Below are 14507 nucleotides of genomic sequence, written 5' to 3'. Positions count from 1 at the left end.
GGACATTACCAGTTTGCGGGAGGCTCCCCCAGGCCCCTGCTGCTCCGCGGCGACCAGCCGAGGCTCGCGTCTCCTCCCCTCGCTTCAGGCATCCGAGGAGTCAACGAAAGGCGGGGAGGGGCCCCTGGGGCTCAGTGGTTGGGCGTCGCCTTGGGCCCAGGTCCCCGTCGGGCTCCCTGCGCAGAGCCTGCCCCTCCCTCCGTGTCGCTGCCTCTCTCCTCTGTCTCCTGAATAAATGTTTTAAAAGCTTAAGAAACAAAAATCAAAAGGGTACCGAATACTTAAAAATGCGGGCCAGAGTGTCTACACTGGCCGAAATCAGATCTTCACTGGACTTTGTGACACTTGTGTTACAGTTTCGTAGTTTAGTTTTTTTGTTGTTTCCGTTTCAGTCATAACGTATTTGGGGGTGAGAGCGACCCTCTCTCTAACGCTTGGGCCTACGAAGGGAGGGCGGAACCAGCCTCTTTCCCCGAGTCTCCCCCCTCTCCCTCCCGGCCCTTTCCTGGAGAACGTGAATTCATTCGTGCCTTTGTTCACGCACCCAGGAGCCACCTGTGAGCCACAGCGTTCCCCGGGGCTCTACCTCCCTCCTGCTGCCCAATTCAGGGCCCCTCAGCTCCAGCCGCCCAGCCCAGCCCAGCCCAGCCCCGGGACCCCACCTTCCTGCCTGGAGGGGCGTCTGGGCCCGCTGGCCCCTCCCTCAGGATCCACCTGGCTGCAGCATCCAGCCAAGGCTCAGAAGGGATGCTTCTCAGGACCGCCCGCACTCCTCTCCCTCCCTTAGGGTATTTCAGGCTCCCAGGGCAGCGAGAGCCGAAGGGCACAGGGCTGGCCAAGAGCGCTCATCCAGAAGGCCGAGCTGTAACAGAGGCCACAGGGCGTGGAGGCTGGACTGCTGGCTTTGCGCCCCCGCTCCTACACGAACCCCAGCTTCGGGCGTCCTCCAGGCTGCATCGCTGGGTACCTCTGAGGCTTTGGCCCTACGGCAAATCAGAAACAATTCCAATTCCGTGGAGTTGGTCAATGCATTAAGTGAGATAATGTTGACAAGCGTGACCCACTCAGATATGAAATCATTATATCATCGCCTTCCCTAGATCCCCGCGGCTAGCCTGGAATCAGCTCCCCATTTGCTTGCAGGGCCCTGAAAAGCCCGAGTTTAACCCGCTTGGCGGGCACAGAGCTGGGTGCGGATTTGACCACGGCGAGCTGCAGGAAAACGCGGAGCGCGGGCCGCTGGACCGGGCCGCCCGAGCATGCGCGGTCGGGGCCGGCCGGTTAGAGGCGCCGCCGGGAGCCCGCGCGCGGCCCTGGCCACCCCAGACGGGGGCGGGTCCGCCTCATGTGGGAGCTGCTCGGGGACCAACAGGCCGGGCCTGCCTCCCCGGAGGCAGGATCCTCGCCCCCGTCTGGGATCGTCGCCCCTGCGGGGTCCCGGAGCTGGGCGCACGCCCTGCAGCGCCAGAGCTCGGTTTTTAAGGACAGCAAATCACACTGTGCAGGAGGAGTTGTAGCTTAACTCATTGAAGCGAGGTGATGTGCCTGGGGTTTTATTGGTTGATTGGTTGTGAGTTTTAATTCATTATTTCGTTCTCTGATTTATTTCCAGCAGCCCACAGGCCTGTAAACACACCGACCTTCTGTGACCTTGCCGGTTGACACAAAACCTAGGGGCAGAAAGTCTTCAAGAACCCAGAGAGGGACACTGCGGTGGGATTAGGGGAGTATTTTGCTTGTTTGGATGTAGTTTATTTGGGTCTTCATTTATTTGTTCTTTTTCCTTTTTCTGATGTTTAGCAATCTCTTTACTGCCAAAGAGTTGTGAGTGATTGACTCTTGGCTTCTTCGTTTCAAAGTGAAATAACACTAGAATAGAATGTTCACTTCGCCTCAAAATATTTGAATCGTCTTAAAATATCATCATCAGGGAGGGGAAACATACAATATCCCTACTACGTATTTCACCCCTAGCCTTTAAAACAAAATTGATTTACTCTCACAAATATGACTCTTTAAAAACCTTGATAAACAGCAGACGACGGGCACACTTAATTGGAACGTAGGATACAACTGTCATCTTAGAAGCTCACCTATTTTCCTATGTGCTAGAAGTACCCACCTTGAGCAATCTATCACAGGGTACACTTCATATCTCCTTGGGGGGTGTTTTACACCATGGAACTTAAGTTGAATTTAGGAGTCAAGCAGTGAGCCAATAAACAGAAATAAGTGTTCTGGTTTTCTTTTTTTTTAATTAATTTTTTTTTTATTTATTATAGTCACACAGAGAGAGAGAGAGGCAGAGACACAGGTAGAGGGAGAAGCAGGCTCCATGCACTGGGATCCCGACATGGGATTCGATCCCGGGTCTCCAGGATCACGCCCTGGGCCAAAGGCAGGCACTAAACCGCTGCGCCACCCAGGGATCCCGTGTTCTAGTTTTCAAACAAATGCATAATAGTCTCAGAGACAGAAATTACAGATATCAAATCCAAACCCAGAACCATTTTCATTTTCTAAGTCATAAAACGTAAAGGTAAATGTAGGATCTTCTAAAATACTAAACATTAAATGTAAAGATAGTTTGAAAAAGTGTGCTATGGAGCATGAGTTTGAAACCCGAACTACAAAATAACAGTAACGATAATCACAAAAGTCATACATAGAAATTTTGCTGCAAAGCTACAGGCAGGTAGCTATGAATGTCAGCTTTCTTTTAGCAGAAGTGAATGAAGAAATCACTGAAGAATCAATTTAATAGAAACGATCACCGAAAATCATAGTCATTTCATATACTAAGATGAAAAAAGGATGGTTTCAATTGCATATAACTATACCTATGGTTACAAATAGCTCAGAATTGGTGGACTTTGTAGAGTCTGTGGCAACATTTCAACTCTTAAGAGAAATTGCATTTAGTTGAAGATATGGGGTAAAGTTTTGTGGATGAATTAGTTTTGGAGATGGGCAGAAGGGATGGAATTTGAACCCCTCGAACTGACTTCTGAGCCAGAAAAAAAAAAAAAATACGTTCATCCAATATTCAGAGTTCAGAAAGCAGGGGTCTTGCTCTGGGAAAAATAGTGAGAAAGCCTCTTTGCCTAAAACATTATGTGAGAGATTTAAACATAGTTGCAAAGGCTTCACCTCCTATACTTAAACCTTGCAATGTCACATTGCAGCAAACCCTCACGCAGAGATGGAGTCTCGTCTCTCCACTTCTCTAATGTGGCTGCCCTCAGATCTTGCTCTGGCTCACAGAATGCTGCAGAATTAACTTTGGTACTTCAAACCTAGGTTTCTAAAGACCTTGCATGCTTCTACTCTCACTCCAAGGACCCTGATGCTGTCCTGTGAGCAAGCCCAGGCTAACCTGCTGAGCGATGGGGTGACTCAGTCAAACCCGGTGCCACAGCCCATAGCCAGCCAACCACCAGACAGAGGAGTCATTTGGCCCCAGCTTGCCCCAGCCAACTCATTAGCTGATCAAAGATATATGAGTGAGGGCTGCCCAGAGTGACAGAGCCCATCCAGACCAGTAGAACCACTTGTTGTTGACTGAGGAGATCAGAATATTCCACTCCAAAATATGCCACTTTGACATAAGAATTATTTTAACCTGAAGTTGATTAAGAAGAATCAAACTCAGAAAGAGCTCTTTACCCTCCCCCATCTGTCTGAAAGTAGGGCATAAATTTCCCTTTGTGCAGGTGCCTCTTCTCTCCTCTCCCATACCAAACAGGAGAACAGTCCTTATCACTGGAGAGAGACAACAGACCTTGCTAAAAAACCCTCATTTCCCATTAGCTTCCTTCATATATTTACTTTCCCACAATTTACTGCCCCTGGAAGCCCAAACCTTTTTCCTTTGTCTACTCTCTTCTCTGCAATTTATTGCCCATTGTTAAAACGATGTGTAAGTTCCTACATCTGAGCACTTTGGGAAAATATCATTTCTTTTCTGTGATGCCCTCTACATGCAGACAAAATAAGCCCTTTCTCCTGTTCATCTCTCTTCCTTCAGTTTAATTCACACACCCCAGGTCATAACTTAAGAGAGTCCAGAAAAAGGTTTTTTTCCTCCGTGACAAATCTCATGAGCAATAACCTAATTTGTCGCTTAAGCCATTTGGTTTAGGGTATTATGTGTGTGCTATTGCTTGCATTGCTTGCATTCAAATGCATCCTATAATGTTATAAGGGACACATCATTATCCCATAATGACAAAGATTTTAGATGGATATGGTGATTCATATAGAAATATGAGTGACATAAAAAGCAGCTGTGGGGCAGCCCGGGTGGCTCAGGGGTTTAGCGCCGCCTTCAGCCCAGGGTGTGATCCTGGAGGCCGCGGGATCAAGTCCCACGTTGGGCTCCCTGCTTGGAGCCTGCTTCCCTCTGCCTGTGTCTCTGCCTCTCTCTCTCTCTCTCTCTCTCTCTCTCTCAATATGTCTCTCATGAATAAATAAATAAAATCTTAAAAAAAAAAAAGCAGCTGTGAACCATGGCCCTAATCAAGGGCTTTGGAGTTGTAGTCTGGAGCTGAGTCTTCATGACCATTTCTACATTCCAAATGAGGAGACAGGCAGGCAGGGTCAGACCAGCAATGTGACTATGGATACTATTTTCTTCACCACCCACCCAACTCAGTGGAACCTAAATCAGTGAAGCCAAATCATGGAAGAAGAAATGACCTCTGAACACATCATTTGCACTCTCATTGCCATACCTTTGATTCAGCTGCACATCCAGCAGGAATGCCATCTCCTCTCCTTCTCTTCCACATTCAGTTCATCCTCTGGGTTCCACTACTGTCTGTAGTCTTCCTCCAGTGTACTGACTCACAGTAATCACTCCCTCCACCAAATGCACTGTGGTGGGCAGCACTCATTTGCTACTCACTGGAGAATTTTAAACCTTGGTTTTCTGTGTCTCACTTCCAACCAAATTATAAATCCTTTAAGGCTGAAGAACAGATCTTATAGTTCTCTATACTCTAGTATTACCAGATCAGTAAATGTTGAAGTTGATAATTAGCAAAACCAATAAACTCATCACGTTATTCTGTTCTTGTAGATAACCAGTATATAAATATGAATTTCCATGTGATGATTCTTTGGCCCATTTTGTCTTTTTTGTTCCTCTAACTGGGTCATAACATAAAGGTTATGCCATTTGTCACTGACAAGCTTAATTAAACCCATTATAATTTGTTAACCCCGTGCTTGCTTTGTAATTAACATTGATTAACACAAACAAGTACAAAATAGGCCATCAGCACTTTCCAGAAGTGCTGATTACAATTGTATTGATAATTCAATACACTAGAGAAGATGATGGGATAGTAATTTGCACTCTCTTTACATAAGAAGACAAATGCTACCAGGCAACACTAGACCTAGAAATAAAATACTTTGTTCATCAGAATCACCTGATTGAACCTTCACATTGTCAGGCCACTCTGTGACTGTTTAAACCTTTGTAGGATTACTGAAGTCACAGCTCCTACTAACTTGCTTCATTGCACCTCTGAACCAGAGAAGAAAAGCATTTCAAGGCTGCCAGACGGATCGTAGAATGTTTAGCCACAGCAAAGCAGCCCCTAAGGCTCATGAAAGACAATTATAAGGCCAATATCACATTTGGTAGTTCTGGGATGTGTCCAGGGCTTGATGGCGGCAGGTTGAAGATGCACAATGATGAACATGCACCAGCATGGGATCCAAAATCTCTCTGTGACCAATAACCTGAAAATAAACTCTATCTGCCTACTCAAAATACAAAACACAAAGCCAGGAAACTCATATCCCAGTATATTCATGAACATGTTGAAATTTCCTTTCTCCCTGAGCCCAGAGGTGGAGGACAATTATTCTTGTCATCCATGTTAAAGGAGCCCACCAGGCTCCCATATGATGGTGGTCCATTACAGTGGGGGTAGGCACACATTTGAACTTTCCTGTATTTCTATGAATAAAGTTGGGATGCTTAGGAGCTGTAGCAATTTTAGTTCTCTATTAAAAAAAAAAAAAAAAAAGTAAGTGGGACTCTGCCCCTCTGCACTGCAGGGAGGAATTAACAGAATTGATATCATACAGATCAATTTGCCCTGTGCAAATGATGTGATAATGAGGCCATGGAGTTTTTATGGTTCTCTGTTACTGCTCCAGAAAGTATGTTCCAGAAACCGTTCAAACCCTCTAAAAGGAATATTAGTAGAAAATGGGGTGTGTCAAATTTGTTGCTGAAAGATTAATGTTTATGAAGATCCCTGAGACACCAAGACTTCTGTATAAATGTGTGACTCATTGAAGGAAAATCTGCCAGATGAAAAAGTATGGTGAAATTTGCTGATGGTCATATAGCTTCTAACCCAAATGTCTGAGCCCTCAGAGCTAGGCCTTCCCTTAGCACTCTCCAGCAGCGGATGTGTTGGAAAAAATGCTAGAAATGGAAATGTAGCTGTCAGAAGTAGAATTGAATAAAGAAAAAGAAGAAACACGACAAAACAAAAATCCCAAACACACTAATAAAAAGAGTCAGCCTTAAGCAAGACTGTGACATTGTGACATTTGCCTTCTTGCCTGCTATTATCAAACATCATAATCAGGTTCTTATAAGAATCCCAAAGGATTGCAGAGAGCCATTTAACCCTTTCTCTCCCAGCATCCCATCTCTCTCTCTCTGTCTCATAAATGTTAGGTATGTTAGACGTTTTTGTCTTCATTTATTTCTTAAGTAAGATGTAAAATACATTCAGTGGTGTCCATAAAGCATACAAATCTTATGTGTATAACTAGATGAATTGTTTTATATACTTATACCCATGTAAACACCATGCAGATGAGATTCATAACATTCCCACCATCCCAGAAACCTCCCTCAAGCTATAGACTTTTTTATTTTAAAGTCAGGTTTATTGAGGTATCATTTTCATACAGTATTATTCGCCATGGTTAGTAGGCAAGTTTATGAATTTTGACAAATAGGTGCATGGCCACCAATACAATCAAAATATAGAACTGTACCATGACCCTGCCCCCAAAACTCCCCTGTGCCCCTTTGTAGTGAACTCCTCCCTCCATCTCCATCCTCTGACAACCACTAATCTGTCTTCTCTCCTTATAGTTTCTCTTTTCTACAATGTCATATAATGGAATTATACAATATGTGGTCTTTTGAGTCTGACTTCTTTCACCTAGCAAATACATTTAAGATACGTCCATGTGGTCGTGTGTATCAATAGTTCCTTCCTTTCTATTTCTGAGAAGTACTTAATTATACCACAATCTGTATATTCATCAGCTAAAGGACATTTGGGTTGTTTCCAGTTCTTAAGAATTATGAATAAGCTGCTGTAAACATCTACATACAAGGTTTTGTGTGAATCCAAGTTTTCATTACTTTGGGATAGAAACCCAGGAAGTGGATTTCTTGCTCTATGCTAAACTTGTTCAACTTCATTTTTTTCGAAAAAACAAAAAACAAAAAGCAAAAAACAAAGCCTTCTTCAGAGGACTTATGTCTTTTTGCCTTCCCATCAGCAATGTATGAGACTTTCAAATGCTCCATACTCTCACCAGAGCTTGGCATTGCTTGTTGTTTTTTTCTTTCAAGTCATTTCACTAGGTGCTGGCACAGATTTTTGAGGCTGAGCAAACATGTTCATAGAATTCATTGCAGTCCTCAGAAACGACTTAAAATCCATTTTAAGCATCTAACTATATGTATGAGAGCCACTTGGCTGCATGCTAATTAGGCATTTGTATTAATGATCCTGACTGGAGTTACTTTCACCTGTTCTGTCCAGTTTTGCTGAGTTATCTATATCTCAAACAGCATCCATGCCAATTTCCTTAATGCACTGTTAAAGCCAAGAGTTCTGTGCCTTCCTTGCAGCTGTCCTGCAGGTTATGTTGGAAAGCTAAGGATCCTCACTTCATTTTGGCATCTTTAAAACACTCAACAACCTGTCTCTAATCATCAGGTGTGTTTTCGGTACCTGGAAAATGGAACATCCCTCCAGTATCTACTTTTAAGAAAATATCCATCAAAAACACTCTAAGCTGGAGGAAGGGGGAAAAATGCTCTGTTGTAGTAAACAAATTGTCACACTCCTGGGATTGCTGAAGAATTCAATCACTTCCCACTCTGCCCTCAATATGCACAGAGCCATACATTGTTATTCTCTAGAAGTAACTACTGCTGATTTTTCTGACTTGGGCAGAAAACACACATAGTCAGAGCCTGGTCTGCTCAGATTTGTCACACAAATTCCTCCCTGGCCTGTTGCTTCTCTCTGGATCTCCCTTCTAATGCCTTATTCATTTGCATCTGTCTGCCCCATCTGCTGGTTCTAATGGTGTGCTGTCAGCAATTAGACCGTGATGCATGTGCCATTTCCCACACATTCCTTGTGTCCCTCCTGTCCCCTTGCCCCTGCTACTTCCATTTTTCTGCCTCATCCCCGAAGGAACACAGCCAACAACCTCAGCTACATCTTTTCCATTTTTCCAAAGTTTACTATTTAGTTTAAATAGATAATACATGCACAAAAGGCGAATTGAAAAGGTACAAAAGGGCACAGAGATAGAAGTCTCTTCCATTCCTTTCCCATTCGCACCACTCCATTGCTCAGAGGCAACTAGGGTCACCAGTACCTTGTGTCTTTCCAGAAAGAGATACTCTACTTTGACAAACATGCAATCTAGATATTTTTATTCTTTGTAGAAATAGCAACACACTGTTAACACCTTTTCAGATCTTGCTTTTTTTCACCTAAATTATATATGTTGTAAAGCATTCCATCTCTCTATACTTGCATATACTACTGAGTGTACCTCAGTAGACTTTCCTTTCTTTTAAAGAGTCATTTGTTTGTTTGTTTGTTTGTTTGTTTTTTAATTTTTATTTATTTATGATAGTCACAGAGAGAGAGAGAGAGAGAGAGAGAGAGGCAGAGACACAGGCAGAGGGAGAAGCAGGCTCCAGGCACCGGGAGCCCGATGTGGGATTCAATCCTGGGTCTCCAGGATAGCGCCCTGGGCTAAAAGGCAGGCGCTAAACCGCTGCGCCACCCAGGGGTCCCTAAAGAGTCATTTAATATTCAATGTTTATTTTACCAAAATCCTTTTAAAAGTATCTCAAATAATGACTTAGCCTAAGCAAGATAGACGTTTGTATCTTGAAAAAAATGAGCAGAGTTAGGTAGCTCAGGGCTGGTATTGGTAGCTATAATCTCAAAGACTGAAGATCTTTCTCCTGGCATTTAAAGGTGGCTGCTGAAGCTCCAGCCTCCACTTCTGCATTCCAGCCTGAAAAAAGATCCATGTGTTCCCTCTTGAGTAGGATACTTCCCAGCTCACAGAGTCCCTTCAGTTATATCCCATTTTCCAAAACCTAGTCACAAAGCTACACCTAGCTGGAAGGGAGGATGGGAAATGTAGTCACAATCTAGGGACCCTATTGAAAAGTCTTGTATTGGGATACAACAATCCACTTCTGTCCCAGAATTGTCAGTTCTTCCGCTCTTTCACCACTAAACTACAGATCTCTGGGAACATTCCATTTCATACTCTGTGGGAAGATTTCTAGAATTTCTGGGTCACAGCATGTGTACATTTTTATTTTTGTGAGCATTCCCAATCACCATCACATATAAGGGAAAAGTGAATACCTGCACTGACATATAAGCATGTCTGCTTCCCCATACCCTCAACACTCCTGACTGTGCTTACATTTTTTTTTTTTTATCTTTCACCATTTGAAAGCTAAAATACAGCACTTGACGGGATGAGCACTGGGTGTTATTCTGTATGTTGGTAAATTGAACACCAATAAACAATAAATTTATTATAAAAAAAATACAGCATCCCAAGATGTCATCATTGGACTTAATAGGACTTCCTCTTATCTTTAGTGCTATTCAGTAGTTTTTCAAATGTCTAAGAACTATTTGTATTTCCTTGTCTCTGAACTGTTTCCATCATTTGCCCAGTAAATTGGATTACTTCCGTTACTCTGTAGAAATTTTTTTATAAATTGGGGAAATTATCACTTTCAGTAATATTTATTTAAAATTTCTCACCATTTTGGCTTGCTTTGTTGTGCTCTTATTCCCATGCACATTTTTTTTTTAAATTTTAAAGAGAAGTAAGCCTTTATTTCCTTGTTTCACAAACAAAGCTTGGCCAAGTTGGTTGCCTTTTGGTAAGCTGTCAGAGACAATCCCATATCCTTGTTAGAATCCTCTGATTTTGCTTTTGCTTCAAACTTGGTCAGGGCTGTGCAGCAGCAGGAGAAGCAGTGGCCACCAATGCAGATGTGTTAGCCAGCAAACCTGACAGAAGAGGTATAATCAGTCTCCAAAGGGGGAGCTAGGACCCACTTGTGCCCACTGGAGGCAGAAGAGGGTATTGATGCAACATCCCAGACATAAGGCTGGCAACACTTTGTGAATACCCTCCTGGAAGTGAGAATATGGTTTCATCTGCGATGTCAAGCACTTCCAGGTTGTAGATAATACATGGTCAGACTGAGGGACTAGGGGAACATGTTCAGTGCACTCAGTGGTATGGTTCCCCAGTCTGTCTATCTCCTATTGTAATCAGCCACGCGTCATTCAGGATTTCAATGGAGATTTTTTTCAAAGATTTTGTTTATTTGTTCATGAAAGACACAGAGAGAGAGGCAGAGACATAGGTAGAGGGAGAAGCAGGCTCCCTTCAGGGAGCCTGATTCAGGACTCCATCCTGGGACCTTGGGATCTCACCCTGAGCCAAAGCCAGATGCTCAACCACTGAGCCACCCAAGCGTCCCTCAATGCTGATTTTTTTTAATGTAGTTGCATGAATCTCTTTTTAGAAATTGCTTCTGGGTGTTGTGACTTTCCTAGAAGGCATTTCCCCTACCAAAATAGATTATAATAGATAAAATAGATTCTTTCATAGTTTTCTTTTAGTAATAATTACAAAGTAATTATTACATAGTAGTAATAGTAATAATTACAAAGAGACTCCAGTTTGATTTATTTTAATATGGCTTCTGGTTATCTTGGCCCCAATGACCCAACCATCTTCCCCCGCTCATCTGATAGCTTTGCGGTATTTCAAGGGAAGTAGCAGTTCTTTCTCACTTAAAACCAGTACAACTTAATTCCACTTCCTATTGGACATATCCTATACTGTCACTGACACTATTCATTACATTTCAGAGTTACAGATTACGGTTGTATCCCATTTGCCTCTGAAGAGAGCTAAGAACTGAGAGATTCAAGCTTTGAGACTCCCCTGCTCACAGCCTAGATAGCAAACCCTGTAATTCTAAGCCACAGGGACTTGTCACAGGGACTCAGGCTTTGGAGGCTGTTAAGGACTGACTTGTGCCCTCTCCAAATTCATAGGTTGAAGTCCTAACTCCTAGTACTTCTGAATGTGACTATATTTGGAGAAAGGGTCTTAAAAGAGGTATTTACATTAAAATGAGGTCATTAGGGTAGGCCTCAATCCAATGACTCCTGTCCTTAAAAGACAAGGAAATTAGGAGACAGACACACACAGAGGGAAGGCATGAAGACACAGGGAGAAGACTACCATCTACAAGCCGAGGAGAGAGGCCTCAGGAAAAACCAACCCAGCCAGCACTTTGATCTCAGACTTTTAGCCTTTAGAACTGTGAGAAAATAAATATCTGTTGTTTCAGCCACTCAGTCTGGGGTACTTGTTATGGCAGCTCTAGCAAATAAAAAAGTGTACAGCGCAGGCTGGATCAATTAGGGGTCTTTGATTCAAGTCTTAGAAGTTTAGACAGATCTACTGTCAGGTCATGTTCCCTGGACTCTGATGGAAATGTGCAAACAGCAGGACCACTGGGAGTGTTCACAGGAGCCACACTGGTAAGGAGGAGGCAAAAGAAGCAGGGAGAAGGAGGAGTTGAACTGTGATGTAACTGCAAGAGAGAATTCAGCGGCTCCTGAGGGGAGCTCTGGACCCAGGGTGGCCTTCGGGCTTGTCCAGATTAAGGCAAGGGCATTGAGTTTTTATACCCCAGCAGGCTGTACCCTGGAAGAGGATCTAAACTTTGATTAGGAAGCTCTGTGTGTCAAAAGGCAAGTACTGGCAGGGCCTCAGCTGTGAGCCATCACTGTCCAGCATGGTAGCAACAAGAGAAGAAGTGCTTGGGTCCAGAGAGGGCATCTGGTGGTGCACTGCGACACCCAACATACTTATCTATACAGAAGGAGAACTGTTAGGAAAATATAGGGGGAGTTCACAGAATGGAGGGACAGCCTGAAGGATCAACCCTCAGAAAGGACATGGCTGAGTGGCCATGAGGATTTGCAGTGCAGAAAAAAAATGGGACAGTCTCTAGGCAACAACCATGGGGATGAATCAGCTCAATCATCCTTATTCCATTCCCTCCAGGATTCAGATTCATAGGAGAGAAATCTCCTTAACCTGACTTTGACCACCTGCTTGTCCTTTGAGCAAAGGAGAGCATGGCCTTTTGAATTTATTAGAAGATGGTACAACCTGGGAGAAGGCTGGTTCTCCCCCAAAAGACCAACTGTGGTGTCATCAGAAGAAGGGGGACAGATATTGGGCAGATGAAAAACCATGTATCTATTGGGCCTGCACCATTTGAGTTGGAATCTCAGTTAGGGATGTTTTGGGGCAAATACTTTGAACTCATAAAATGTTTAAGTGCTTCATCTGTAAAATAGAAATATTACTACCTCATAAGATTTTTCAGACCTAAATTATATCTATACCTATACCTATATCTCTCTACCAGTTTGTATGTATATCTATGTGTCTAAATAAAAGAATTATGTACACACATGTACATGCATATTTACATTTAATATAAATATAATGCCCACATATATACATATAATGCCCAAATATATACATATAATGCCCATACAATAACAACCACCATTTACTTGCATGTCTATAGTTCCTAGGACCTCATCAACTATTTCCTATCATTGTATCTGTGCATATTTTCTTCCTCACCTCTTCTTTGAGAGCAAGAGAAGCATTGAATGTCCTAATCCCCAAACTCCAGGTCTGGAAACTCTCTTAGAAATGCTGCCTCCTTTTACAGAAAGAACTGTGGCATTGCAAAGTTTTACAGTTTTATATTCTTCATGTTAGGTGTGAGGGTATGCATGATTTTGCACTTAGGAAATAAATTAAAGGGTCAGGAGTGGAGGGGTGGCTGGCTCAGGGGTGGCTGGCTCAGTAGACAAAGCATGCGATGCTTGTTCCTGGGGTTTGAGCCCCACATTGGGTGTAGAGATTATTTAAAATTTAAATAAATTTTTTAAAGATTTATAAAAAAGTTTTAAAAATTAAAAAGTCAACAATGGAATGAGAAAAGCAAAAGGAGATTTTGTCTGATATATTATCTGCTCCCAGGGGCACACACAATGCCTTCTCAGGGGTTGTCAACACCAGGTGGTGTAAGGCAGTGGCAGGGTGAAAGGAGAATAATCAGGTATCAGGACACTGAAAGCTACCTAACAAAGGTCAGGCACTAGTGAAGTTCCAGAGTGGAGCACACAGTCCCATTTCCTTCTTGCTGATTATGGAGAACAGCATTTATCATGGGACCAGAACGACCTGAATGGAGAAGAGAGCAGTGAAGAGGGGACGGGTTGACATTTTCTCCCATACAGCTATTTTCAAGAGGAGATCTAATTCCAGCAACAACATTTCAACTTCACTCCCACCAGGAGAGATGGCTTCTATGGATGCCTCTCAGTTTGCAAATGTTGCCTCTCCGAGGTCACACAAATAGCTAATACATCCATTTCCCTGAAATAAATGCCATCATGGAGGTCTTCTTGTCACTGTCCGGGGTTATGAGCAGTGTTGATAGAGTAGGGTAATGACATCGCCGGGTGATTGAGTGGGTTTGGGATGTGATTTCCTATTTGGTTCAGATAAAATAAAACCATTATCTGTGCTTCATCTTTTTTAAAGACATTGTTTCCCAGGCTCTTCAGCACTTGAAGTCTGTTGCAGCACAGAGGAACAATATTAGCCTGTCACAATTATAGATCAGTTCATCACTACGGTAAGCCTCCAATCTCCTTGAACTCTTTCCAAGGGAAATGACTTTCTGGGGTCTACCTTATTCCTGGGTATTTTGCCTTTTGAAAAAGATGATGCAGTGGTCATCCATTAGCTGCAGAGGGCTCTGGAGCAGCACCTGGCCAGGCACACTGAGAAATCTGCAGGTAGCCAGCTAGGAGAGACGGAGACCCCCACTAACTCAGGAGTGAGACACTCAGACACGTGGATGTGGTGGGGACAAGTGGTTGCTTAAAAGGGTTAAGGATTCACTTGATGTTGAAAGACATAGGATTCCCTAGTGCATTTCTTCTCTGTCACTAAGGCATGCCTAGCTCAGTGGGCTCATGTGGCCACAGTGAGCCTGGCGAGAGGGCTCTCAGTATTCTCTCCCTCACACTTCTATCTCCAACCAACCTAGGAAG

At 43.4% G+C, this 14507-nt stretch overlaps 1 protein-coding gene across 14 annotated transcripts in view; it reads right to left on the bottom strand.

The window, feature by feature from the left end:
* Positions 1 to 1160, bottom strand: part of KIF16B (kinesin family member 16B) — a 316370-nt gene extending 315210 nt beyond the window's left edge. For 13 of the 14 annotated variants that reach the window (XR_004808790.2, XR_004808792.2, XR_004808791.2 and 10 more), the window contains exon 1: positions 10 to 127. Coding sequence is in view for 9 of the 14 variants with exons in the window: in XM_035705360.2 (XP_035561253.1) it covers positions 10 to 92 (83 nt within the window). In the remaining 5 variants the exon portion in view is untranslated. Of the gene's footprint in view, positions 1 to 9; positions 128 to 662 lie in introns of those variants that run through there. The other variant, XM_025469259.3, reaches the window with a different exon arrangement.
* Positions 1161 to 14507: the final 13347 nt, after the last annotated feature.

This window comes from Canis lupus, chromosome 24, assembly GCF_003254725.2.
Source record: "Canis lupus dingo isolate Sandy chromosome 24, ASM325472v2, whole genome shotgun sequence".
Lineage (NCBI taxonomy): Eukaryota > Metazoa > Chordata > Mammalia > Carnivora > Canidae > Canis > Canis lupus.
This window is presented reverse-complemented; position numbering and strand designations above follow the sequence as displayed.